Source organism: Phyllobates terribilis, unplaced genomic scaffold (genome assembly GCF_046119375.1).
Source record: "Phyllobates terribilis strain yellow unplaced genomic scaffold, ASM4611937v1 Scaffold_9__5_contigs__length_417890890, whole genome shotgun sequence".
NCBI lineage: Eukaryota > Metazoa > Chordata > Amphibia > Anura > Dendrobatidae > Phyllobates > Phyllobates terribilis.
Window position 1 is genome coordinate 276,883,984 of NW_027362769.1, and position 24,537 is coordinate 276,908,520.

Sequence of the window (24,537 nt, forward strand, 5' to 3'; positions counted from 1 at the left end):
AATGAAAAAAAAAAATCAGACACATATATGATATCGCCACGTTCAGAATCGCCCGATCTATCAATGTGTAAAAAGAATTAATCCGATCACTAAATGGTGTAATAAAAAAAAAATTAAAAACGCCATAATTACGTTTTTTTGGTCGCCACTACATTGCAATAAATGCACTAACGGGCGATCAAAACATCATATCTATCCCAAAATGGTATCAATAAAAACGTCAGCTCAGCATGCAAAAAATAAGCCCTCACCCGTCCCCAGATCTTGAAAAATGGAGACGCTACGAGTGTCAGAAAATGGCGCCATTTTTTTTTTTTTTTTTTTTTTTTAAACAAATTTTGAATTTCTTTTCACCACTTAAATAAAAAAAAGAACCTATACATTTTTGGTATCTACAAACTCATAATGACCTGGAGAATCAATGGCGGGTCAGTTTTAGCATTTAGTTAACGTGGTAAAAAAACAAACAAACTGGAATTGCTATTTTTTTTGTCATTTTACCACACTTGTAATTTTTTTCCTCATTTTCCAGTACAACATAGTAACATAGTCTTCCTTCAGCCTTAAAAACTATGTCCATCTAGTTCAACGCATAGCCTAACGTTGATCCAGAGGAAGGCAAAAAAAAAAACATGTGGCAAATACTAAGCTCCACATTGAGTAAAAAAATTGCTGTATGTGGAGTCAGGAAGGAAATCAGACTAGTTCCCTGGATCAACGCCCTATCAAGGAATCTAGTATATATAACCTGTACTATTATACTTTTCAAGAAAGGCATCCATGCCCTTCTTAAATTTTAGTAGTGAATCACTCATTACAACATCATGCGGCAGAGAGTTCCATAGTCTCACTGCTCATACAGTAAAGAATCCCCGTCTGTGATTATGATTAAACCTTCTTTCCTCCAGACGCAGAAGTTGTCCCCTTGTCCCCGTCTCTGGCCTCAGAGTAAAAAGATCAGTAGAAAGGTCTTTGTACTGTCCCCTCATATACTTGTACATAGTAATAAGATCACCCCTAAGCCTTCATTTTTACAAATAAATAACCCCAAGTGTAATAACCTGTCTTGGTATTGCAAACCCACCCAGTCCTCTAATAACCTTGGTCGCTCTTCTCTGCACCAGCTCTAGTTCAGCTATGTCTTTCTTATGCACCGGAGACAAAAACTGTACACAGTATTCTAAGTGTGGTCGCACTAATGACTTGTATAGAGGTAAAATTATGTTCTCCTCATGAGCATCTATGCCTCTTTTAATGCATCCCATTATTTTATTTGCCTTTGCAGCAGCAGCCTGACACTGGCCACTAAACGTGAGCTTGTCGTCCACCAATACACCCAGGTCTTTTTCAGTGACAGTTTTGCCCAGTGTTTTACAATTAAGCATATAATTATACATTTTATTTCCTCTGTCCTAGTGCATTACCATACATTTATCCCTATTAAAGCTCATTTGCCATTTATCAGCCCAAGCTTCTATTTTACATAGATCCTCCTGCAATATAAAATTGTCCTCCTCTGTATTGATTACCCTGCAGAGTTTAGTGTCATCTGCAAATATCGAAATATTACTCTGTATGCCCCCTACAAGATCATTAATAAATATGTTAAAAAGAAGGGGGCCCAATACTGACCCCTGTGGTACCCCACTGTTAACTGAGACCCAGTCTGAGTGTGTTCCAATAATAACCACCCTTTGTTTCCTATCACTGAGCCAGTTCTTAACCCACTTACATAAAATGAGAACAATGGGGATAGGGGAAAATATATGTATCAACCTTGTGTGTGGAACCGTATCAAAAGCTTTTGAAAAGTCCATATACACAACATCCACTGCATTTCCTTGGTCCAGACCGGAACTTGCCTCCTCATAAAAGCTGATCAGATTAGTTTGACAAGAACGGTCCCTCGTAAACCCATGTTGATATTGGGTCATGAGGTTATTCTTCTTCAGATACTCTAGTATAGCATCTCTTAGGAAACCCTCCAGGATTTTACCCACAGTAGAGGTTAAGCTTACTGGCCTATAATTTCCAAGTTCGGTTATTGTTCCCTTTTTGAATATTGGCACCACATTTGCTATACGCCAGTCCTGTGGTACAGACCCTGTTATTATGGAGTCTTTAAAGATTAAAAATAATGGTCTATCTATGACGTTACTTAATTCCTGCAGTACTCGCGGGTGTATCCCATCCGGGCTCAGGGATTTGTCAACTTTAGAGATTTTTAGATGCCGCCATACTTCCTGCTGGGTTGAGCAAGTGACATTTAATGGAGAATTTTTGTTATCACTAATCATGTTTTCGGTCATGCAATTTTCTTGTGTAAATACAGTTGAAAAAAAATAATTTAGCATATTGGCTTTTTCCTCATCCACCATTTCACCCAGACTATTTTTAAGGGGGCCAACACTATCATTTTTTAGTTTTTTACTATTTATGTAGTTAAAGAATATTTTGGGATTATTTTTACTTTCTCTGGCAATGAGTCTCTCTGTCTCAATCTTTGCTGCCTTGATTTGGTTTTTACAGAATTTATTTAATTTTCTGTATTTATTTAATGCCTCATCACTACCTACTTGCTTTAGTTCTCTAAATGCTTATAGATATAGTAAAACAAATGGTGTCGTCCAAAAGAACAACTAAGAAAAAATAAGCCCTCACATGGCCATATTAATAGAAAAATAGAAAAGTTATGGTTCTGGGAATAAGGGAAGCAAAAAACAAACTCAAAAACAAAAAATGGCCCCGTCATGAAGTGGTTAAAGTTGTTGTGAGTAGCTACAGCCCTTGTGAGTTGAAACCCAGGTCTCAGGATCTGTATATCTTCAGTCTGCAGCCCCAATACTAGGACAGGTTGCAGTTTGAATTATAACAGGGACAACATTTTATCTCATTCTTGGAGAAGCCCTTTAGTGTGAATATTACAGATAGAACACATATGTGATTCACATACCTCAGAATGAGGCCTAAGAGGGAAGCAGGGGACCAGAGGTAACACGGCTTCCAGCTACTTACCACTAGTGTTGAGCCACCCCCGTAGTGTTAGAGTTCGGTTCGGTTCGTCGAACACCCGTGTGTTCGCCGAACTGTTCGTCGAACTGTTCGTCGAACACCTTCGAACACCGTTAAAACCAATGGCAGGCAAACAAAAACACATAGAAACACATAGAAAACACCTTCAAAGGTGTCCAAAAGCTGACAAACTGCTCAGCAGACACAACTAACACATGGAAAAGTGACAAGTACATATAGTCATGCGAAAAGAAAAGAGGTGGAGGAGTAAAAGGAGGGGGAGACACAGATATAGGCATGTCATGCCCTTCTAAAATCCAAAAAGTGAGAAGCCGACACGTTCAGTCCGCTCCTGCCCGTGCCACCTCCGTGTCGCCGGGTTTGTGCCAGATCCGCGGTGAACCCTGACGGGAGAGGGGGGCTGGTCAATACTGGTGCCTGTCCGCTGGTGGGTCGAGCGAGCCCCCCTGTGGTGGAGGCAGCTCTAAGCTTTTTAATTTAAATGGTCTCTCTAATTTGAATGAATACACTTTAAATCCATTTACAAGGATCTATTGGAGGGCAAGTCTCATGCCAGCAGCCGCGTAATTCCAGCTCCAGTAGCGTCCACTAAAGCTGCTGCAGTTAAAAAGCTTTTATAAGGATGGAGCTCGGCTGTCCACCGCAAGGCATCCTACTGCCAGTCCCAGCCCCTATGCCTTGGGGTGCCTCCTGATGCTCTTCACCGAGTATCCCGTGGTCCCGAAGCATTTCCCTTGAAAAAATTAAGTGTCCAAACTACAGGTGGTGTAGCTTGCTTAACAGCCGAGATAATCCGCTGACTAGCAGACACTGCTACTAGGCACAAAGTATTTCCTGGGCTAGATGCAGTTAAAAATTTGTAATTAGATACTCTCGTTGGATGCTGAGAAAGCATTCCATAGAGTCTCCTGGCACGCCATATATGATTCTCTTAAAAAGCTTGGGGTAGGGGTCTAGGGGACCCTTTTATAGCCAAAATCACGGCCCTGTATCGCAATACATCACCTAGGCTGAAGATAAATGGAACTGTATTACCCTGAGGGCTCGGTTGCTACAGAGGTATTGCACCTCACCAAGAGGTGTGATATCTCACTCTCCGGTAAGGATGGAGTGTGGATCAGGACCCGACACCTGCATGCATTACACCACATTGCCGTGGGGCAGGGCGACCAATATGCCCCTGAGATGGGCACGACAGTCCCTGTCCCTGGCTGGAGTGGGGGGAGGGAACACTGAGGAAGGGGAACCCTGTAGTGCAGGAGCAGGGAGGAAGCAGTTCCTGGGTGCATTGAGAAGGGAGTATAAAAGGTGGGCACCATCTTAGTTCAGTGCAGAGAAGTCTGAGCAGAAGTGGCAGGGAGCAGGGGCTCTGCATGAGCTCTGCTCCGGAGGCGGGCCTAGTAACAGAGGCCCAGGCCTGGAAGAGGGAGAAGGAAGGAAGAGGAGCGGAGAAGGCTCCAGGAACGAGGAATGAAGGGATCCCAGGGGTGCGGACGGGCGAGTCGCCACCGCACGCCCGAATCCACCTGCGTGGAGGGGTCAGGCCAAAGGGGGAGACCGGTCCCCGAAACTAGTGGAGGCAGGAAACGACCCTCAGCTAGAAACCGGAGGCTGTGACATTTTATGTGGCGCAGCCCCTCGCTACACCCGCTAGGAAGGCACCACATAGGGTCAGGGAAACTGGCGCCAAGTTTACCAAGAGGAGGCCCGAGGCAGCCGGACAGAAGGGTTGGTAAGAAAGGCCAGACAAAGGACACACAAAGGGGGTCCTGTGAAGCGCTCCAAAGTTATCTGGGAGTTGTCTGAGCCCCTCACCTGGTGAGCACAGTACGACGTGGGCAGCAGTTACCTGCAGACGTGGTCTGGATAATAAGAACTGTGAGTAAAGGCCCTGGACTGCATCACTGACTCCGTGTCGTTACTGCTGCTGCCCTGCACCATCACCCCCATCCTCCGCATACACTGCCCTGAGGCTATACTCCTCCCGTGGGGAGTTATGCTACGCTCTGCTGCACCCACAACACCAGCCTCAGCGGTCTGCCCTGGAGCGGCGGTTCACTCTGACCGCAATCCACGGGTGGCGTAGTCGGACATTTAAACATCAAAACCACATAAATAGTTCCGCCACTGGTTTGACCGCCCTGAGCCACGGAACCGGGTCGCCGCCACGGAGACTACAACCACCAGCATCCACCAAAAAGGGTCCGGCTCCGGGTGTCCCAAGGCCCAGGGGGCGCGTCAGAACATTTTCATCACCTTTCACAATCACCAATGGGACAAGGCAGGGATGTTCTCTGTCCCCTCTCTTATACATCTTAGTGACGGAGCACCTGCTCTCATCAATTCGCCATAACCCCAATATTAGGTGGATTGAGGTGGGAGGCACCGAGTACAAGTGCCATCTAATTGCTGATGATGTCCTAGTATATATCACTCAATCACATATATCCATCCATGCTGTTATGGCTGAAATAGATCACTGTTACATGGTCAAATTTTAAAATCAATGCAGCGAAGTCTGAGGCCCTCGATGTCTCCCTCCCCAAATCCATATAGGATTCCATCCAGTCCAACTTTCCCTTTGCCTGGCCCTCACAGGGTATCAAATACTTAGGAATTCCTATTCATAGAGACCTCTCCCATCTATGTTATCTTAATTTTGGGCCCTTTATTGAACAACTCCATACAGACAACGGTTGGCAAGTTAGAACTGTAAGATTCACTACGTGAACCACTGGTGTTTTGTGGAAAAGCACATGTACACTGTGTTCCAAATTATTATGCAAAAAGTGTTTAGGAGTGATAAGGGAAGAATTTGTTTGTTTGTCAGTTAAACTCATTGATGGTGATGTGTGTCAGGGCTCTTTATATCACTGTAAGCAATTACAGACACCTGTGCTAATTAGTTTGGCAGGTGTGTCCAATGAAAGGCAAGACTACTTAAGAAGGCTGTCTCACATTATTAAGCAGCCTACATTTTCTGCCAAAATGGGAAAGAAAAAGGATGTGTCGGCTGCTGAGAAGCAACAAATTGTGGAGTGTTTAGGTCAAGGCATGACTACAATCAACATTGTGCGATGATCAGGATGAAGTGTCTTGGCAATCAAGAAGTATGTAGCTGATTCACAGTACACACGTGTGCGTGCTGATAAGGGCAAATTGAGGACTCTTTCCTACAAGCAATTACGTCAGGTTAAAAGAGCAGCGGCAAAAAAGCCTCGTCATAGCAGCAGACAAGTTTTTGAAGCTGCTGGTGCCTCCAACGTCCCCCGAACAACAAGATGCAGGGTCCTTCAGAGGTTTGCAGCTGTGCATACGCCATCCTGTCGACCTCCTCTATCCACTTCACACAAGCAGAAACGGCTCCAGTGGGCTAAACATTACATGAAGACTGATTTCAAAGCTGTTTTGTTCACGGATGAGAGCCGTGCAGCGCTCGATGGTCCAGATGGATGGAGTGGAGGATGGCTGGTTGATGGACACCCCACGCAAACACGGCTACAGCGCCAACAAGGAGGAGGTGGAGTAATGTTTTGGGCTGGAATCATGGGGAGAGAGATTGTCGGCCCCTTTAGGATCCCTGAAGGCGCTAAAGATGAACTCCATAATATATGTGGATTTTCTCAAACAGCACTTCCTGCCATGGTTCAAGAAGAAGAACCGTGTATTTCACAGCAAGATCATTTTTTTGCATGATAATGCACCATCTCATGCTGCACATAAAACATCTGCATCTCTGGCTGATATGGGCATAAAAGGGGACAAACTTATGGTGTGACCCCCATGCTCCCCTGACCTCTACCCCATTCAGAACCTCTGGAGCATCATCAAAAGGAGTGTCTATGATGGCGGGAGGCAGTTCACATCTAAGCAACAGCTCTGGGAGGGTATTCTGTCCTCATGCAGAACAACTGAAGCAGAAACCATCCAAAACCTGACAAATTCAATGGACGAGAGAGTTCAGAAGCTCCTTTCGAACAAGGGGTCCTATGTGAAAATGTAACATCACCTAGAATAAAGTTTTGAGTTGAAAACTGTTTGATTTCAGTTTCTAATAACCTGCTAATGCTTATAATTTCAAAAATGACCATTTTTTTGGTATTAAAATGAAAAGGTTGATCGAAAAGTTTGGCGGATCTAAGAGTGTGGCAACCCAGTAGTCATGATTACTTCGAATTCTGACAATATGAGGGTCATGTTGCAGGTAGTGCAGCAAGAAGGCACTTATGTGTCTTGCGCATCTCGGAGCCCCAAAATTATTTTCCGGGCTAGATGCAGCTAAAAATTATTATTATTAATTTTAAATCTGGTGGAGCTTAGTATAGATGGCCTAATAGGATCAGTGCTGCACACTGCTACAAAGCCCAAATTATTTTCCAGCCAAGATACAGATAAACATGATTAGTCATTTTAAATCTGGTGGAGCTTATTATAGATGGCCTAATAGAATCAGTGCTGCACACTGCTACAAAGCCCAAATTATTTTCCAGCCAAGATACAGATAAACATGATTAGTAATTTGAAAGCTTAAAACGGTTGGTAGGGTGATTTTAACCAATCATCCATCTTTTACTCTCCCCAGGATGACACAGGGGTAAGAAAAGTCGTTTCGGATCCATGATTTGTTCATCTTTATGAATGTGAGTCTGTCTACATTATCAGTGGAGAGCCGCGTGCGCTTATCTGTCAGCACACCACCAGCAGCGCTGAACACACGTTCAGACAGAACGCTGGCTGCGGGGCATGACAAGATCTCCAAGGCGTAAGTGGCTAGCTCCGGCCATTTATCCAGATTGGAAGCCCAAAAAGAGCAAGGGTCCAGTGACACAGTCATGGCTTCAATGTTTACTTGGAGATACTCCTGTACCATCGTCTCTAGGCGTTGACTATGTGTCAGACTTCTTGTCTCCTGTGGCCTTGCAAAGGATGGGCTAAAAAAGTGGTGAAATGATTGCGCAAAATTGATGTTACCAGCAGATACTGTGGTTCTGTTACGGTTTGAGTGCTGAACACTTGACGGTCCCACGGTTGGCAAGTTGGAACTGTGAGATTCACTACGTGCACCACTGGTGTTTTGTGGAAAAGCACATGTAAGATTCTGCAACAGTCTCTGCTGATACTCCTGCATGCGTGCATCCCTTTCTATGGCAGGAATAATTTCTGCAAATTTACTTTTGTACCGGGGATCTAACAGTGTGGCAACCCAGTAGTCAGGATTATTTCTAATTCTCACAATTCGAGGGTCATGTTGCAGGTAGTGCAGCAAGAAGGCACTCATGTGTGTTGCGCATCCAGGAGCACCAAGTCACTGTTGTGTTGGTGGCGAGGTAACAATCATGCTTCCTTCCTCTGTCCTCTCCCCCCAACCTCGCACAACAGAAATGTGATCAAGGTCTCCCTCATCTGATGAGTCTTCCATCAGTTCGTCCTCCACTTCTTCCTGGGCTCCTGCACCTTCCTCACTAGTTTGGCTGCTACCATGCGCCCTGGTAAAACCATCTCCCCCACCCTCACATGCCTGCCGCCTTGGTGCTGCCGACCGTCTGGACCTTGCAGATGTTAGCCCTTCCGCATACAACTCCTCCTCCTCTACTTCCTCCACCTCCTCTTGTGCCACCACCTGACTCCGAATTCTGTTTAACATGTGCTCCAGCATGTAAATCACCGGAATAGTCATGCTGATAATGGCATCGTCAGCACTAAACATCTTCGTCGCCATTTCAAAACTGTGCAGAAGGGTGCATAGGTCCCTGATCTGAGACCACTCCTCCAGCGTGATTTGCCCCACGTCTGGATCTCGTTGGCCCAGGCTATACGTCAGAACGTATTGCACCAGGGCTTGTCGGTGCTGCCACAGTCGCTGCAACATGTGCAGAGTTGAATTCCACCGGGTAGGCACATCGCATTTTAGCCAGTGAAGTGGCAGGCCCAACGACTTCTGTAGAGATGTAAGTCGCTGAGCTGCGGGATGCGAACGGCGGAAGTGAGCACACAGCGACCGTGCCCTCTGCAGAAGGCCATCTAGTCTGGGATAGTGGGCTAAAAATTGCTGGACAACCAGGTTCAACACGTGAGCCATACAAGGCACGTGTGTGACATTGCCCCGGCGAAGGGCAGCACCCAGGTTTGCAGCATTGTCGCACACGGCCTTCCCTGGTTTCAGGTCCAGTGGAGACAACCATTCATGAAATTGGTTCTCCAGAGCTGACCACAACTCCTCAGCTGTGTGACTCACATTTCCCAGACATTTCAAAGTAAAAACCGCCTGATGACGTTGAGCCCTACTGCCAGCATAGTAAGGAGGTGTGAAGGATCCCTTCTGCGCAGTTAGAAAGCTTGTGGCATGACCAGACAGACTTTGGGTGCAGGTGGAAGACCGAGAGGAGGTTGAGGAGGCAGAAGCAGTGGAGGAACTTTGACATAAAGAGGATTGACGCACAACTCGTGGGGACGGCAAGACTTGGACAGCAGCCCCTTGTCCTGCTGTCACCATAGTTACCCAGTGCCCAGTCAGCGACATGTAACGCCCCTGTCCATGCCTACTCGTCCAAGTGTCTGTGGTGAAATGCACCCTGTCACACACAGAGTTTCTCAAAGAAGCGGTGATGTTGTGTGCGACATGCTGGTGGAGCGCAGGCACACCTTTCTTTGAGAAGTAGTGCCGACTGGGCATCTGGTACTGGGGCACTGCGACGGACATAAGGTCTCGAAAATCCTCTGTGTCCACCAGGCGGAAAGGCAGCATTTCTGTAGCCAAGAGCTTGCAGATGGTGAAATTCAACCTATTAGCTTTCTCATGGCTAGGAGGAAATGGTCTTTTACTTGTCCACATCTGAGGGACCGAGGGCTGGCTATTGTGCTTAAACGGGGTTGATAAGGGTGTCCCCGGCAAACTGCCGGTCTGTGAGGAAGATGCAGGCGGACATGTTAGGTTGCCTTGATCCAAAGGTGGTGCTATCGATGTCGGACAGCGCTCAACACCAGCTGGTGTTACCACCTCCAAAGAAAATGATGACCTGCCAATCACGCTGGCTGTTGCGGGTAAAGAGGTGGCAGGTCTGCGCCCCAAAACAGGTGTGACTGCTGTCCCCCCAGTCACAGAGGATGAAGAGGCCGCGGATGCACAAGATATGGCAGACGGTGGTTGGCCCGGCCGGCTAGGCCGCATTGTAGCACACTGAGCTTCCCACTGCAACTTATGCTTCATGTCCATGCATGAAGTACTCAAACTATGTATTTTTTGGCCTCTACTTAGCTTTTGCTGACAAATGTTACAGATAATACGAGTTGGGTCATCTTTATCGATCTGAAAAAATGCCCAGGCTATGCAAGGCTTAGCACCCATGCGACCTGAAGAGCCACCACGACTTGTGGTGAGAGGCAGAGTTGTGTTTGAGGATGCAGTTGTTGACGTGCTTCCAGTACTACGTCTCTGTCCAGGAAGGCGCAACCTGACCTCGTCGTCACTAGCATCTTCCTCCACCTCCTCTGCTGACCTCATCTCTTGGCTGACTGTGGGTTGACAGTAAGTGGGATCTCCAACCTCATCATCATCACCCTGTGCGTTATCACACCCGTCGTCCTCAGAGCCAACCTGTTCCTGCCCTGACAAAAAACTAAAGTTGTCGCTCCAATCAGGTATTTGAGTCTCATCATCGTCTTCCTCATTGTCTCCACCAACAGGAGTTACAGTTTGGGAATGAGGGTCTACATTATGGTCAGAACCTTCTGCGTCTGGTCCTGGATCCGACTCAAAGATTCTGGGCATCAGTGCAGATCATTTCCTCGTCTGGATTCACAGAAGAGCTGGAGTCGACCTCTGATTCCCAGGCTATAGTATGAGTAAACAGCTCTGCAGACTCAACCATCTGTTCTACCTCATACTCAGATGGGCAGCTGGAGATTTGGGAGCTGTGAGGAAGCAAGTGCGATTGGGGTGACACCTTTGAGGACTGGAGTATTTGTGATGTTGAAGTTGATGTGGAGGAGAGCCCACTTAAAGGAGCACTTGATATCCGTTGAAGCACCTTCTGTTTTTGTGCCTCATCTGGAATTTGTAGCGATTGGCGTGGCCGTAAGAAAGGGATCTTATCACATTGTCCGCTAAAAGAAGTAGACATTTTAGTTTGGCTGGAAGATGGTCTTTCTTCTGCAGATGTTACTGTTGCTTTAACACCTACCCCACGGACACAACCTTTTTTCCCCTTCCCAACACGCCTATTCCCCTTTCCACCAGCAGCAGGCCTTTTTCCACTCATTTTGGTGGTTAACTAATTCACAACTCTGGAGTTGTTTGCACAAAAAAACAATGGATGGGAACCGAGCAGAGCCGAGTGGCCAAACTGTGGTATTAGGCCAAAACTATTGGCTGGGTTAGATGCAGAAAAAAATTATATTCAATTTGCAACCTGATGGAGGTCAGTATAGATGGACTAATAGAGAAAGTCCCACACACTGCTAGAAGGCCAAATATTTTTTCAGAGCTCGATGCAGACAAAAAATTATTTTGAATTTGCAACCTGATGGAGGTCAGTATAGGTGGACTAATAGAGAAAGTCCCACACACTGCTAGAAGGCCAAATATTTTTTCAGAGCTAGATGCAGAAAAAAATTATATTCAGTTTGCAACCTGATGGAGGTCTGTATAGATGGACTAATAGAATGATGCTATGCCCAAAAGATTTTACTTCACTAGGTGCAGTAAAAAAATTGGTATTCTATACACAGGTGGTATATCTTGCAACACAGATAGGCTACTCCACTGACTAACACACTCTGCAATAGGCCAAAAAGGATTAGCTTTGCTAGATTTAGCCAAATGCTGTGAAAAAAACTTGCACAGCACTGGCACAGACCTGCCTGGCAAAAACTGATAGGAACTGATGTAACCTAGTCCTGAAAAGGACTCCAATTACAATTAGTCTTTACTCCCACAACCTATCTATTTAAGAGCACAGACCTGCCTGATAAAAGTCATAGGAAATGCTGTAACCTAGTCCTTAAAAGGACTGCAATCACAACTATTCCCTACTCCCAAGCTATCTGTAGATTTGTGCGAAAATTGGCTTGAAATTAACAAGGCATAGCGCACACAGCAACAGCGGTGCCGTCTAACATGCAGCTGCAGCAGTGAGAAAATGGTGGCGACGGGGAAAATGGCTTGGTCTTATAGGGCAAGGACATGTGACATACACTGCCAATGACACATGCCCTTGCTTGTGTGAAAAAAAGCACTTCGCTCCGTGTGTGCGCTGCTGATAGGCTGACAGATTGCACCTCCCCACTGTAAATGCGGGAAAGAGAAAAAAAAATGGAGATCTTCATTATTCCTGCAGAGATCCATCCCCTGCCCCTCCCCCCACCCCGCTGTACACTCAAACTGCGTATTAACATTAATTTTCATCATTACTGACAAAATCCAGTTATGATTTTGGTGCACGAACAGTTATCGAACATAACCTCGAACAGGCAAATTTTTTCTCAAATCGTTCGTGTTCGCCGAACGGCTCGAACACCGCCCAAAACAGCTCGAATTTGAGATTGGCGAACAGTTCGAGTCGAACAACGCTCATCTCTACTTACCACTACCATAAATATTGCAAAGTATGTTGGGGAGGTGTAAACCATCACTTTTATATTTATTTCTCCCTCCCAGCTGTTTGACAGGTTGACAGATAATCAGGGCCCAGGAAGGTTACTTAAGAAATCAGCAAGAGTTTAAGCTAAACAGGGGTGCACAACCTGTGGCCTGGGGGCCTCATGCATCATGCGATGCCGTTCTGTGTGGCCCCCCTTTACCCCTCCACCAACCATATGGACAAAAAAGGTAGTCTTTCATGTTAACGCTAGGTGATCAGCTACACACACAAAAGAGCAGGCTGGCTAGTACTAATAGTGCGCTGTGGAGACATCTCTGGATGCCAGTTTTGCCCTTCAGAAAACAGTATGAATTAGACAGTTGGCCATATCTGTGGATCACTCCACTGTAGTTTATGGGAGTTGTGGAACATTAGGCAGTAAGCAAAAAAAAAAAAAACAATAAAACCTATTGTAAAGAGGTGCGTGCATGCATGACCGCCTGTTCTTTAGAGTACTCAGTATTTTATGTTGATTTTACTGCAAAATCCACATGAATAATTTGTTTTAACTACACTGAATAAACTTCCTATTGGTTTTACTAAGAAATGTTCAAAATAACGTGAAAAATACAGCACTGTGTGCACTATACAAGCTTTTCCCATTATAATCTGTTAGAAACTTGTTTAACGAGTATTTCACATGTGTTTTGACGTGGATTTAAGAGCAGAAGCAATTTCTAAGTCCTCGTCAAAAAACTCTGAACATACCATAAGTGTTCTGATTGGTGGAGATAAGGGTCCTACAAGTAGAATTTGCACATATCAGACATTTATGGAATACACCTTCAATATGCATTTATTTTAGTACAGCCACTGGACTGGTTCAGCATGACAATGTGACCCTTAGACTAGAACAGGTTGTGCACCCCTGGTGTAAAACAATGTATGTGGTACAATGAAATCACATAAGCATATGTGGCTTGCCCAAACCAGCAATCTTTATTGAAGGTTAAACTTACCAGTTAGATAATAATCTATAGGCAACACTGGCATAACATGAGGTGTAGCTTGTGTTATAATGACGTTTATCATTTGAGGCTTAAATTTCTTTAGTGTAAATAATGCTCTTGCAATAAGGCCACCCATTGAATGTCCAAGAAGAATAACACTTTGCGGGGGAAATTCTTGGTTCTACATTTAAAAAAAAAAGAAAGAAAGAAAAAAGTAAATAACTGTTGCAGGTCAGGTGTAAAACAAACATGAGATTACACATAATAAAATATGAACAACAATACATTTGAAAGGCTGAGCAGAAATGAGAGACTACACACACCATGCATTTTTTTCAGATGACTTTTTTTTTTACTTTACTGGCATTTTCTGCTATTTGTTTGCATAAAATGCTGTTTTCTATATAAACAAAAAGCAGCAAATTTTCACCCACAGAATTTTTTTCCCGTAATGCATAAGGTAATCGGTCTTGCAATTTTTTATTGTGTTTTTGGATGCTTTTTTGATTATACAACTTGTAATTCTATGAGGAATCATGTGATCAATGATTGACATAACTTGCGATGCTAAAAACTGAAGAAAACAGAATAAAATAAAAAACTTAAAGATATTGTCCACTACAATTATTCAGTTACTAGTTTTACAATAAATGCTTAAAGGACAATGCCCCTTAATAACCACACAAACCTTTTCTGACAAGTTTCATGTTAAAAGTGCACCTGTCAGCAGGATTGTGCTTAGTAAACCAAATACTCTGTCAGGTGGACGCCCTTACACTGAGTAAAATGATACCTTTGTTGATGAAATCCGTCCAGTGTTTTTTTTATAGTCTTTATTTTCATTTCTGACATCATGAGATGCTCGTGCTTCGGGGTCGGCCTTTGGAGAGAGGCTTTATCTGGTGCACTGCTTATGTACAGTATTGTTGGGTCTGGTGTCTCATCTTCCTCTTGACAATACCCCATAGATTCTCTATGGGGTTAAGGTCAGGCGAGTTGCTGGTCAATCAAGCACCGTGATGCTGTTGTTTTTAAACCAGGTATTGGTACTTTTGGCAGTGTGGACAGGTGCCAAGTCCTGCTGGAGAATGAAATTTCCATCTCCAAAAAGCTTGTCGGCAGAGGGAAGCATGAAGTGCTCTAAAATTTCCTGGAAGACGGCTGCGCTGACTTTGGTCTTGATAAAACACAGTGGACCTACACCAGCAGATGATATGGCTCCCCAAACCATCACTGATTGTGGAAACTTGCAAGCGCTGAGATTCCGGTTCAGAGCGATGACGCTGACAGGTGACATCATCGGGACCTGATTGGATCCAGTAATCAGTAGTGATCGCGGCACTTAGGAGATCGTGAGAGGGGGTCAGGGGCGTACCATCCATAGCAGCAGCCCAGACAGCTGCTATGGGGCCCGTGAGACAACGGGGCCCGATGTGACACAGCATCGTACCCCTCCAATCCTCAGGATGCAGATACAGTTGAAAACAACCAGGCTCGTTCAGAACCCCCAGAGGATTCGGAGCCCGGAGGACCCACCTCTTCACCTCTGGCTGCACTATGTCTGGCGGGCAGACAATGCCTCAGTGTCTGCTTTGTAAGTGCAGGAGAGGAGGCTCCAGCAGAGGGGCAGGTCACTGCATGGCCCCTGCTCTCCCTGCCTCCCCTGCTCTGTATTGTACTGCTTCGCTCTCCCCCTCCTGCCTTCAGCCCTGCAATTTGCAAGAAAGCTCTGCAGTGGAGCCCTGGGAGATGGGAGGCTGAACCAGAGAGAAATGCATCATGTGGAATCATCTGCAGAGAGGGAAAGTCCATGTGTAATGTGTGTGTGCGCATATATGTGAATGCCTGTGTGTATATAAGGTGAATGCATATATGCAAGTGGTGTACCACCAATGGCGGCAAGCCACGCCACTGCTATGGGACCCATGAGCTGGGGGGGCCTCACCACATTGGGCCCCGCCTCCACCCGTTTGCACCCGCACTGCCCGGCTGCGTGCCAGCACAGAATAATGGAAATGGAAACATCTTCTGACGCTTCGTCCGTCATCATTGCTTGCGCTGAAAGCCGGAGGGGGGGACCCAATGCGAGCATAGATGATGGATGGGGAGGGGGGGGGGGGACATCAGACGATGTTTCCACTCCCATCATTCTTCCTCGACGTATGACGTCATTACAGGGCGCACGCTGCTCTGAGATGTCTAGCTCTTCACACTGCATGCTGAGGGGTCCGGAGCATCAGCTGGAACCAGGAGAGGTGAGTTTTGTATTTATTTTTTTTTAAATCAATGGCCGATGGCCATAATACAGTATGAGGGGTGCATTATACTTCATGGAGGACCTTGGGGGTGCATATAATGCATGAAGAATCATGGTGGGCACATTATACTGTCTGGAGGCCCATGGGGGTGCATTATACGGTAGGGCGGATCATGGGTGGGTACATTATATTCTATGGAGGACCATGGGGAGTGCATTATACTATATGGAGGATTAAGGGGGGGGTGCATATGGAAAGCTATGTTGGGCCATTATAATATCTGGGGGTCCATTATACTGTATGCAAGCAATTATACAGTGTAAAGATTTGTGTGGGGTCCTTCATACTGTGTGGGAGCCTCCTACTATTTGAAGGGCTAGTGCGGGCCATTAGATTGTATGTGGAGGAATTCACCTTGGGGGTATCATGCTGTGCTGTTTGGAGGGCACTTTTGTTTGCATAATACTTCATGGGGGCAATGAAAGAGGAATATGAGACTTCAGCAGGAGTAAAATTACTACAAGTATGTAAAGACTGAAAAGTTATGAGAAATGCTCTTCTATGACCCTAACAATTATTATTATTATTTTTTTTTTGGGGGGGGGGGGGGATTAGAACTTCTGCTATGGGGCCCTATCATTCTTATGTACGACCCTGGAAGGGGTCATCCACTTACCTCTCCGACGACCCCCGTGATGAGATGTTGATAATGGCAGCCAGAGGTCACATGATCACCTCCAGGTCTGACATGTAAGGTGGGCTGCTAGACTCAGCCAGATCCGAGTCTAACAGGCGATCTGACAGCTCATAACTGTCAGGTCTCATGCAATGCAATACATGAACAGTGATAAGAAAAATAAAAATTGAAGTCCCATACAAGGACAAAGTATATAAAAAAAAAAAAAAAAAAAAAAAAAAAAAAAAAAGTGAAATGTTTTAAACCTATAAAAAAAAAATAAAAAAAAATTACAAAATGAAAAAAAAAACAAAATATTAAACCAATAAATACGTATATTTATATATAAACAAAAAAAGTACGCATTTGTTTTCACCGCGCCCGGAAAAACCCAATCTATAAAATGGTCTCACTAGTTAACCCCTTCTGAGCACATCGCAAAAATATAGGAATTATTCCTTCCGTTAATTACGTTCCCAGGAGTCCATCGTGTCCTCTAGGGACAGGAAACACATGGGAGGTTAAAAGCCCTCCCCCCACCTCACTCTTTGTACCGATCACCACACCAGGATGGATGCAACTCTATTTTTATTAAACTTACACAAATGTTACATTCACATTAGTATGAAGAGCAGGGGAGGGGATATAACTGTGCTGTCATGATGGACTCCTGGAAATGTAATTAACATGAAGGAATAATTCCTATTTTACCAGTTTGTCCATCATGACAGGAGTAATACCAAATCAAACAGTTATTAGGGCGGGACTACTGCTTACGACAATAAGCTAGCTTTTGGCAGGATAGTACATCTTATAGTGTTTACTAAAGGTAGATATATTAGACCAAGATGCTGCTTGGCAGATCTGATCTACTGATGATCCTGCTTTATCAGCCCAGGATGCAGAAATTGCCCTAGTGGACTGAGCTCTTATGGCAATAGGTGGGTCCTTTCCTTTCGACTCGCATGCAAGGGCGATAGTCTAAGTTATTAGTGATGAGTGAGCATACTTGCAAGTACTCGGTACTCGCCCGAGCATCTCAGTACTCGAGATGCTCGGAGCTCGCCTAGTACTTGGCAAGATGCTCGGGTCCCCTCTCTGCATGTTTGGCACTCTTTAGAGCGCCAATCAACATGCAAGGGATTGCCTGCAACGCACTGTAATGCCTACTCCGCAATCAGTGTAGGGAGAGATTTCCTTGTGTATTAGGTAGTGTAGGGAGAAGTATATTACACAAATACATCTCAACAAACAGTCCTTCTGAGGACTAATCAATCTGCAGAGAGATCAGGCAGGCAGTGTATATAGCAGACTGCAGTGCATATAGCACAAGAGGCTCCATTCCAGTTCTGCCTTCTGCTGCTCTTAGACATTTCTAAACAAAGGCCCAGGTCTCAGGAATAATTTTTTTTGGATCTTAATCCTCATTATTTGCTTAAAAAGCAATCCAGAGAACACCGTTTTTCTGCGTCATTTGCTTGTTGGCACTGCAGAATACAGCCAGGTCCTTTCCATATTACAACGCTAAAAATCCAGCTATTTAAAACTGTGGTTTGTAGGTCACACGGATCACACACAATTGTGCTGAAAATACTGCCATTTTTGGCCTCCATTAAAAAAAAATTTCAGTGTGTCAGCAAAATTTTTGACACTGGTTTGCTGTTCAAAATAGTTACCTACAGGCCAGGTATTAAAAACTGTGGTTTCTCCATCACATGGATCACATATAATTGCGCTGAAAATACTGCCATTTCTGGCCTCGATTCTAGGTTTTTTTCATTGTGTCAGCAAACTCTTCAACACCGGTTTGCTGTTCAAAATAGTTACCTACAGGCCAGGTATTTAAAACTGTGGTTTCTCCATCACACAGTTAACAACTTCGCTCCAAATTCAGCCGTTGTGAGCGTGGAAGATATTGTCCTCCATTTAAAATGGCCAAGGCGCATGGCAAGGGACGGGGAACTGGACCTGATGGTGATGGTGCATGCAGAGGCAGACGCTGTGGGCAAGCTAAAATTTTGCCACAACAAACACCCACATCTTCTCGTCCAACCTTCCTGTCCCAATTCCTAGGGGACCGCATCACAACACTATTGAACCCAGAGCAGTGTCGAAAGGTTGTTGGTTGGATAGCAGATCATGCTTTCAATCACTTAGCCACCACCACCCTGTCTTCCACACGGTCAAGTCTCAGTAGCCGTGAGTCAGGACCGCTTGGTGGTGCTTTAAATGTGATATCCCTTTTTCACAGTCACCTGCCACCGCCCACAACTTTTCCAGCGTCACTCCAGTCAGTCTCTGGTGAAAAGTGACCTGCAGACAGCTACAGTGTTTCATGCAGTGCGCTGGAGGTCATTTTCAATGCATCTTTATGAGAGCCTCGGTCTGGCTCTCAGATTTGCATTGAGTCCTTGTGACATAACTTCTGACTTAAGGCCAGTCAGAAGTTACGGGCACATATTGGCGCCGCGGGACAGGAGCATAATCAGTAAAAGGTGTAGCCGCTGGAAAGTGAGTTAACGAACGGGGGTATGGGGCTTACATTTTAAGCGCCATTCAAGCAATGAAAAAAAAAAAGCCGCTGGCGTGGTGCTTTAAAGTGAGTGCAACACTGATTCAGATGGTACATTATCAAAGAGACTTGAGTTCCAATGCTATTTGGCATCACAGTGTATGGATTTGTTAACAAACTTTGCAAAAGGTAGGAAAGTGGCTGCTAGTCTCGCATTGAAGTCTAGCATATTTTTGTGCTGAACTCCTGTTGTTTCTTCAGCTGGTTTATCTGCCAATGCAGATTTCCACCTAGGAAAGCTCAGGAGACCCACTGAATGTTTTCTTGAAGCCTCATGCTAATATTCTGCCGTTGTCTAGTCTTTGGAGAGGAACGGCAATTGCCATCAACTGAATATGAACGCTACTTTTTCCATCTAAGTTTATTGCTTTCCCACTAAAAGCACACCAATTCATTGCAATCAGGAGATATCATGAGCATGAAAACACATTCCAAGAAAATGACAGTCTTCCTACTTCTACTCTCCTGCCTGATTTACATTTACATAAACATATTCTCTTCTAGTAACTCTATATGCATGCTTCGTCATCATGGTCTTACGGTGTAGATCCACACAAAAGCAGTTTGAGATTCTTTGTCTTCTCTGATGTTCAGCCATCAATGACTCAAGCATTTTCTGTGTCTCAAATCTTCCCTTAAAATTTTATGTCTGCGAACCTCTGACCACACTATTGTCTACAGAAAATGAATTTCAGGATCTGGCATGTTTGGCATGACTGCAGGATTAACTTCAATAACCTGTGGTATTGACACTGCTGTTAGTTTTCGCATTGATGTTCCCTTTAAGTAGACAACTGAAGGTCGGGACACGCTTTATGAAAAGATTGATTTTTTTCCTTAATTTCAATAATTTTTTTTTTTATCTTTTCGTAAGGATGTGTGCCCAAGATGCGGATTTAATGCGTTTCCATGGTGGTATTAAAATCGCTTGTTAAGATGTCTGCCATGTTTCCCAATGATAATCCGCATGTGCTGTGCATCCGCTGCGGATTATCATTGCGGAAAAATCTGCAGCACAACCATTTACTGTGCGATTTTGCCACCATTGACTTGCATTGAACCGCTTAACATCCGCATGTATATATGCGGATGTTATGCGGTTCAATGCACGGATGGTACCCGGGTCTGGAGAAGAGACTCTCCTCCAACCCGGGTACCATAGTAACCGCAAGGTAAAAAAAGAATTATAAAGTAAAAAATGTAAAAAAAAATATTCACACACCTCTCCGGCGGCCCCCGGTCTGCTCCAGGCGGCCTCCTCTCTCCTCAGCGTCCCGCGGTGTACTGGAGTACCTGCAGTGATGTCATTTAGTCAGCTGATGGGCAGCATGACCATTTCTACCGCGATTATGCCGCAAATTCGCGGCCATTGAGGAACATTTAAACGCAGCAAACCCGCAGATATATGTGGATTTGCTGGGTTTCAATTAAATTCAATGGTCGCGAATTCGCGGCGCAATCGCGGTGCGTGTGGTACCCAGAATGAAGAGGAGCGTACAACTCCTCTTCATCCTGGCTACCAAGCGGTGATAAAAAGGAATAAAGTTTAAAAATAAAAGAAACCTGTATACTCCCCTCTCCAGTCTTCTCCCGGCGGCGGCGATCCTCTCTCCTCAGCGTCCCACGATGTACTGGCAGGACCTGCGGTGACGTCATTAAGTCAGCTGATGGTCACACGACCGCTGACATCAGCGGTCAGGTGATGGTCGCATGACCATCAGCTAAACTAAATGACGTAAACAACCTATACACGTTTGGCATCTACGAACTCGTAATCACCTGGAGAATAAGAATGGCAGGTCAATTTTAGCATTCAGTGAACGTGGTAAAAAAAAAAAACATCTGTGGTATTGCACTTTTTTTGCAATTTCACCACAATTGGAATTTTTTTCCCGTACACGATGTCGTTCAAAAGTACAACTCGTCCCGCAAAAAATAAGCCCCCACATGGCCATATTGACCAAAAAGTAAAAACGCTATGGCTCTGGGAACAAGGGTAGCAAAAAACTAAAATGCAAAAACTGAAAAAAACAGGGTCCTTAAGGGGTTAAAAAAATAAATAAATAATAATCCACCCAAAATAAAAATATAATGTACCCATCAATAAATATTATTATGAAAAAAAAAAAAGCCAATAAAAGTACACATTTAGTATCGCCGCGTCCGGAACGACCTGACCTATAAAACTGTCCCACTAGTTAACTAGTTTAGTGAACACAGTAAAAAAAAATAAAAAATAAAAAACGAAGCAAAAAACAATGCTTTATCAGACCGCCAAACAGAAAATAACACGCGATCAAAAACACGAATATAAAACTGGTACCGCTGAAAACTTCATCTTGTCCCGCAAAAAACAAGCCGCCATACAGCTCCATCAGCCGAAAAATAAAAAAGTTATAGCTCTCAGAATAAAGCGATGCAAAAAAATATTTTTCTATAAAATAGCTTTTATTGTGTAAAAGCGCGTAAACATAAAAAAAAACTATATAAATGTGGTACAGCTGTAAACGTACTGACCTGAAAAATAAATCTACCTTATCAATTTTACCACATGCTGAACAGCATAAAAAAAAAAAAACATAAAAACAATTCCGGAATTGCTGTTTTTTGTTTATTCTGCCTCCCAAAAATGGGAATAGAAAGCGATCAAAAAATGTCACGTGCCTGAAAATGGTACCAATAAAAACGTTAACTCATCGCGCGAAAAATAAGCCGTCACATGACTCTGTCAGCCAAAATAAGGAAAAATTATAGCTCTCAAAATATAGCGATACAAAAACTACATTTTACAAAAAATGCGCCTTTTAGTGTGTGACAGCTGTCAACCATAAAAACCCAATAAGATTCTGGTGTCGCTGTAATTGCACTGACCTGAAGAATAAAGTTGTCTAATCACTTCCACGAGGAACGGAGTAAAAAATTGGCGTTAGGGATGGGGTTAGGGTTGGGATTTTTTTCAAAAGTAAAAAAAAAACAACCACGATATGGCGACTAGTGTTGAGCGCAAGTGCTCGCTACTTGAGTTTGCATCGGGTGCTCGGGTATACACTGAGTATCGCGGGTGCTCAAGTGACATGCTCGAGTCTCCGCCCCATATGCTCTACGGCCAAAAAAAACCTCACGGGGATTGCCTGCCATGCACGAGCGATCCCAACATGTTTTTTTGGGGGTGTCTAATAACCGTGAAACATGTGGGCGGGGACCCGAGCATGTCACTCAAGCACGCCTGGTACATGGTGCATACCCGAGTACCCGATGCAAACTCAAGTAGTGAGCACTTGCGCTCAAGACTAATGATAACATTAGGTCATCATATTGAATAAGTTATCAAATTCTGTGCCGTACCTCTGGGTTCAAAATGTTCACTATACCCCTTGATAAAATCCTTGAGGGGTGTAGTTTCCAAAATAGGGTCACTTGTGGGGGGTTTCCACTATTTAGGCACATCAGGGGCTCTCCAAACGAGACATGGCGTCCGCTCTCAATTCCAGACAATTTTGCATTCAAAAACTCACACAGTACACCTTCCCTTCTGAACTCTGCCGTGTGCCCAAACACTATATTTTCCCCACATCTGGGGTATTGGCGTACTCAGGAGAAATTGCAAGCACAACAGTTTTGGGGGCCATTTTCTCCTCTCACCCTTGTGAAAATGAAAATAAAAAAATTGGGGCTAAAACATAATTTTTGTGGAAAAAGTTAGATTTTTTTATTTTTACGGCTCCATGTTATAAAACTTCTATAAAGCACCTGGGGGTTCAAGGTGCTCACCACACATCTAGATAAGTTCCCTGAGGGGTCTAGTTTCCAAAATGGTGTCACTTGTGGGGGGTTTCCACTGTTTAGGCACATCAGGGGCTCCCCAAATGCAACATGGCGTCCGCTAATTATTCAAACAAATTTTACATTCAAAAAGTCAAATTGCCCTCCTTCCCTTCCGAGCCCTGCCGTGCGCCCAAACAGTAGTTTTCCCCCACATATGGGGTATCGGCGTGCTCAGGAAGAACTGCACAACAAATTGCATGGTGCAATTTTTCCTGTAACCCTCATGAAAATGCAAAATTGGATGCTGAAAAACATTTTTTATGCAAAAATATTAACATTTTAAATTTACGGCTCAATGTTCTAAACTTCTGTGAAGCACCTGGGGTGTTCAAGGTGCTCACCACACATCTAGATACGTTCCCTGAGGGGTATAGTTTCCAAAATGGTGTCACTTGTGGGGGGTTTCCACTGTTTAGGCACATCAGGGGCTCCCCAAACGCAACATGGCGTCCGCTAATTATTCAAGCAAATTTTACATTCAAAACGTCAAATGGCGCTCCTTCCCTTCCAAACCCTGCCATGCGCTCAAACAGTGTTTTTTCCCCACATATGGGGTATTTGTGTGCTCAGGGGAAATTGCACAACAAATTTAGCGGTCCATTTTTTCCTGTTACCCAAAAATTGGGTCTAAAGTAATAATTTTGTGAAAAAAGTTAAAATGTTCATTTTTTTCTTCCACATTCCAAAATATTCCTGTGAAGCACCTGAAGGGTTAATAAACTTCTTGAAAGTGGTTTTGAGCACCTTGAGGGGTGCAGTTTTTAGAATGATGTCACTTTTGGTTATTTTCTGTCATAAAGACCCCTCAAAGTGACTTCAAATGTGATGCGGTCCCTAAAAAAAATGGTTTTGTAAATTTTTGTTGGAAAAATGAGAAATCGCTGATCAACTTTTAACCCTTATAGCTCCCTAATAAAAAAATAATTTGGTTACAAAATTGTGCTGATGTAAAGTAGACATGTGGGAAATGTTATTTATTAACTATTTTGTGTGACATATCTCTCTGATTTAAGGGCATAAAAATTCACCTCCTAAAGTGACAGTGGTCAGAATTGTAAAAATTGGCCTGGTCATTAACGTGCAAGCCACCTTGGGTTTTAAAGGGGTTAAAATCTGCTTTGTGGGTACATAGCCTAAACGTTTCAGTTCTTGCTGCTGCTGTTGAATCTTACTTTCTTAGAATTTTTCTATTGCTTGTTTTTTTAAGGCAAGAACTGTTTGTGCCTGGGAAGCATTGGGATAGTTATTTGGTTGCAGCTTTTTGCATTTTTTGCCTCCTTAGTTAAGAGACAGGCTTCACTGGTTTGCTTCTCAGCAGTTGCTTCAGACTTTGTATCATCACTATACAAGGCAATGGGATCCTGTAGTTGTCTCAGTTTCTGTTTGACTTTTTTAAATGTGAAATTTCTCCTCAAAATCGCCGTCATCTTCTTGGTCTTCTGTGACACTGCTGCGGTAAAGAATTAAGCCGCGCTTTTAGGATCTTCAACAGGGGCTTCAATTCTATCTTCCCTTTTATCCTTAGCACCTCTATTATAAAGGCATTCTAATGCAGAAGATACATTGATTGTGAAATAAAGTTTCA

General features: G+C 44.1%; 1 protein-coding gene and 1 pseudogene across 2 annotated transcripts in view; both read right to left on the reverse strand.

Moving 5' to 3' along the window:
• PGAP1 (post-GPI attachment to proteins inositol deacylase 1) overlaps positions 1-24,537 on the reverse strand; it is a 1,100,814-nt gene that overhangs the window by 976,621 nt on the left and 99,656 nt on the right. For both annotated transcript variants that reach the window (XM_073647815.1, XM_073647814.1), the window contains exon 4: positions 13,631-13,802. In XM_073647815.1, the coding sequence (XP_073503916.1) occupies positions 13,631-13,802 (172 nt within the window). The remainder of the gene's footprint in view (positions 1-13,630; positions 13,803-24,537) is intronic.
• LOC141162715 (pericentriolar material 1 protein-like) lies at positions 14,164-24,379 on the reverse strand (annotated as a pseudogene).